This window comes from Emiliania huxleyi, assembly GCF_000372725.1.
Source record: "Emiliania huxleyi CCMP1516 unplaced genomic scaffold EMIHUscaffold_760, whole genome shotgun sequence".
NCBI lineage: Eukaryota > Haptophyta > Isochrysidales > Noelaerhabdaceae > Emiliania > Emiliania huxleyi.
The window spans coordinates 13305-17119 of NW_005196309.1; the positions used below are offsets into that span (position 1 = coordinate 13305).

At 64.9% G+C, this 3815-nt stretch overlaps 2 protein-coding genes across 2 annotated transcripts; both read left to right on the plus strand.

The window, feature by feature from the left end:
- Positions 1 to 264: 264 nt before the first annotated feature.
- EMIHUDRAFT_77181 (hypothetical protein) lies at positions 265 to 1686 on the plus strand (the record flags this gene model as incomplete). Its single annotated transcript, XM_005760264.1, has 1 exon — positions 265 to 1686. The coding sequence occupies one exon, from the start codon at positions 265 to 267 to the stop codon at positions 1684 to 1686; it is 1422 nt and encodes a 473-aa protein (XP_005760321.1).
- A 580-nt stretch (positions 1687 to 2266) lies between these two features.
- Positions 2267 to 3408, plus strand: EMIHUDRAFT_460016 (hypothetical protein; the record flags this gene model as incomplete). Its single annotated transcript, XM_005760265.1, has 4 exons — positions 2267 to 2770; positions 2839 to 2990; positions 3071 to 3264; positions 3341 to 3408. Coding segments are annotated over exons 1-4 (864 nt in total), but the record flags the coding sequence as incomplete, so codon positions are not given.
- Between the last annotated feature and the right edge of the window lie 407 nt (positions 3409 to 3815).

Below are 3815 nucleotides of genomic sequence, written 5' to 3' on the forward strand. Positions count from 1 at the left end.
CCATCCAGTGCTATCACCTGGACCCATCAACAGGCGCCTGCGGCGCCGTGGTCAGGAGCTGCTGTTCACGCCGGTCCACACTTTCATAGTGGACAGTACAAGTAAGTCACTTGTAGTGAGCGTCGGGCTGGTGGTTCGTGTTGTTCACACCTGGGCAAGCATTCATGCAGCACCAAGTGGCGAGCGCGCCCGTCGGGGAGCGCGGCTACGATGCTCGTGGATCTCAACGACGATATGTTGATGCTCGTGGACCTCCCTGACGATATGTGGAGAGCGATCGCGAAGCAGCTGGCCGAGTCTGACCTCGCTTCCGCAGTCGCCCTCAAACGATGCAGCAGCCGCTTCAAGGACCTTGCCGCCCCGCTGGTGGCAAACGCCGTGGAAAGGACGGACGAGAAGTGGCGGGATGCGGCAGCCGAAATCGGCGGCCGAGGCGCTGCAACGATCACAGGCGGGCTCGAGCGCAACGAGGTGCTGACCGAGCTTGACCTCGCCGGCAACGGCATCGACGACGCGGGCGCCGAGGCGCTGGCCTCCGCTCTGCGCGTCAATGCGGTGCTGACCGACTTGAACCTCCGTCGCAACAACATCCGCGACGAGGGCGCCGCTGCGCTGGCCTCCGCTCTTCGCGTCAACGGGGTGCTGACCACTCTTGACTTGTCGGGCGACCCATACACCAGCGGCGGCGGCATCGGCCCCGAGGGTGCCAGCGCGATCGCAGAGGCCCTTAAGGTCAACGGGGTGCTGAAAGAGCTCAACCTCCGCAACAACAGCATAAGCCCCACCGGCGCCACCGCCCTCGCCGACGCCCTGAAAGTCAACAAGGTCCTGACCTACCTCGTGCTCTGGGAAAACAACATCGGCGACGAGGGCGCCAAGGCGCTAGCAGCCGCTCTTCGCGTCAACGAGGTGCTGAAAATCCTCAACCTCGGCGAAAACTCTATCCGCGCCGAGGGCGCCGCCGCGATCGCCGAGGCGCTGCGCGGCAACAGGGTGCTGACCAACCTAAACCTCGATCGCAACAACAGCGGCGCGGAGGGCGCAGCCGCGACCGCCGAGGCGCTGCGCGGCAACGCGGTGCTGACCAACCTCGTGCTCCGGAGGAACAGCATCGACGACGAGGGTGCCAAGGCGCTAGCATCCGCTCTTCGCGTCAACGGGGTGCTGACCAACCTCGTGCTCCCGCAAAACAACATCGGCGCGGAGGGCGCAGCCGCGATCGCAGAGGCGCTACGCGGCAACGGGGTGCTGACCTCCTTGGATTTGGGCTCGAACGGCCTCACCGAGGAGGCGGCCCTCGGCATCGTCCGCGTCGAGCGGCAGCGCAACAAGCTCACCTCGCTGGGCTTGGCTAGCTGCGGCATCGGCCCGGCTGGCGCCGCAGAGATCGCTGAGTACGTGTCGGGCAGCGCGGTATTGACCGAGTTGTGGCTCGGCGGGAACGAGATCGGCGACGAGGGCGCCGCTGCGCTGGCCTCCGCTCTGCGCGTCAACGGGGTGCTGAAAACACTCTGGCTCTCCGGCAACTTCATCTGGGACGAGGGCGCGGCCGCGATCGCCGAGGCGCTGCAGGGCAACGGGGTGCTGAAAAACATCGACCTTAGCTACAACATCTTGGGCGATGAGGGGGAGAAAGCGATTCACGATGCGGTGAGCGGGCGGGAAGGGTTCGAGCTCGAGATGTGAGGGGTGGAGAGAGTGGACGGCGCAGGGGAGCATGCGGGTAGTTAGACGGGGTTGTCTCCTATATCAGTTGCGTCGAGTTTCCGTTTCTTTTGGATTTTCACGCGCGCTTCGCGAGACGTGCAGACGTTTGTTTGTGTTGGCCCGATGCGGCCGGGGGCGCGAGGCAGCGAATGCTGAGGTGAAGCGTGAAAGAAGAGTTGTGCGTTTATGTGAAAGAAGAATTACGACCGGGGTGTGTGGCGCACACAGGAGCAACCTGTGTGGTGGCGGCGTGCCGTCCTCCCATTGCGACTCGCCGCTTTCCTCCCGCTGTGATTCTGTGTGAGCTCTGTGTCTTGATTTGCCAACAATATACCTACATCCCTCCCTGCGGTTGTCTTTTCTTTCTTTCTCTCAAACGAGGATTGATTGATTGATGGGAAGGCGAAACACAGAAAGGGAGGATTTTTTTCTGTGAGCCCGCGCGATTTCTTCAGGTCAGGTACGTCAGGTATGTCCAATCGTCCGAACCTTCACGACGACCGGTTGCGCTCCCTCCATCTCGGTCACAGCAGCTGGTACGACTACAGACTAAACCAGCCGTATCAGCCTCTACGACCGCTTCCGCCACCTCAGTGGCTGCACCCGGCGTACATGCACCCGGCGTTTCCGCATCCGCAGCAGCTCCCTCCAGGCACTTATCTCCCGCTGGGGCATGCACCGAACCAGCACTGGCCGGCTCCGCCGTTCGGTCAGCCCATGCGACCGCCGCCGCTTGGCGTGCCGCTGCCGCAGCCGCAGCCGCAGCAGCCGCAGCAACCGCAGCAGCCGCCGCTGCCGCCACCGGCTCCCGAGGAGGAGGCGCGGCGCGTGAGCCGCGTCGCGGTGTCGGGGCTCGAGGCGCGTCTCATTGCCGCCTTCCTCGCGGTTGTCCGTCGCCAAAAAACGGCAAAAGTCGGGTGGCTGCAACACTGCTTCCACGGCGACCTCGAGTGGGTCCGTTCTCTCATCCTGCATCCGGAGCTCACCTCCCTCCCGGAGAAGGGCGTCTCGAAAGAGCTCTACAACTCTCACTTCACTCGCCTCCTCCACTCCACCCGCAGAGGCGCGCCTCCCGAGGAGTTCTCCTTCATCGCGATCCGAGATCGGTGATGGGTGCGAGTCTCAATTTAGGCACGCCCACCGCAGCCTACACCTTTAACCGCGGCGCGGAGGCTCCCCCACCAGCAGCGGCTGTCGGTGCCTCCGAGCCGGGCGGCGCGGAGGGCGGCGGCAGCGTGGTGCGGCAGCCGGCCGTGGCAGAGATGCCGCTGCTGGTGGGGGAGGTGCGCTGAGACGAGGTCTAGGCAGGGGTGGTGGGACGGGACGCAAGCCTGCCAGCTCTGCTCGCTGCTACGACTGCTAGGCGCCGCTGGACGACGTCTTCGACCGGATGATTGTGAAGGCGATGGGTGGGGACCAGGCAGTCCAGCCTGAGGCGCTCGATCGCTCTGAGGCGCTCGATCGCGCGCTCGCCTTGCTGGGCGAGCCGTGCGCGGGTGTGCGTGTGTCCGAGTCGTCTCTTGTGTTTGGAGTCGTCGAGTGCAACTCTGCCGAGAGGCGCCGCCGCCCCCTCCTCCGCCGGCGATTCCTCATCAGTCATGAACCGTTGACTATTCATTGCACATGGGCATAGGCTCCCCCTCCTCCTCATCAACGGTTCCACCGGCGGCGCCTACGCGCGCCTCCGAGCCGCCCGCCTGATCTCGGCGCGATCTCGAGCCGCCTCGGGTCAATCTCGGGTCAATCTCGGGTCGGTCTCGGGCCAAGATCTCGGGTCAATCTCGGGTGAGCTCCGCCTCCTCCTCGGCGCGAAGGACGGAGCCGCCAAGGACGTCTTCTCCCTCGTGGACGAGCCGGCCGTCCTCGGCGCGATGCTGCCGCCGGGCTCGCGGCTCGAGCTGCAGGTCGGGTTCGGAGGAGATTGCACGGGAGTGCGCGAGATTGCACGAGACTACACGGCTCGCGGCTCGAGCTGCAGGTCGGGTTCGGAGGAGATTGCACGGGAGTGCGCGAGATTGCACGAGACTACACGGCTCGCGGCTCGAGCTGCAGGTCGGGTTCGGAGGAGATTGCACGGGAGTGCGCGAGATTGCACGAGACTACACGGC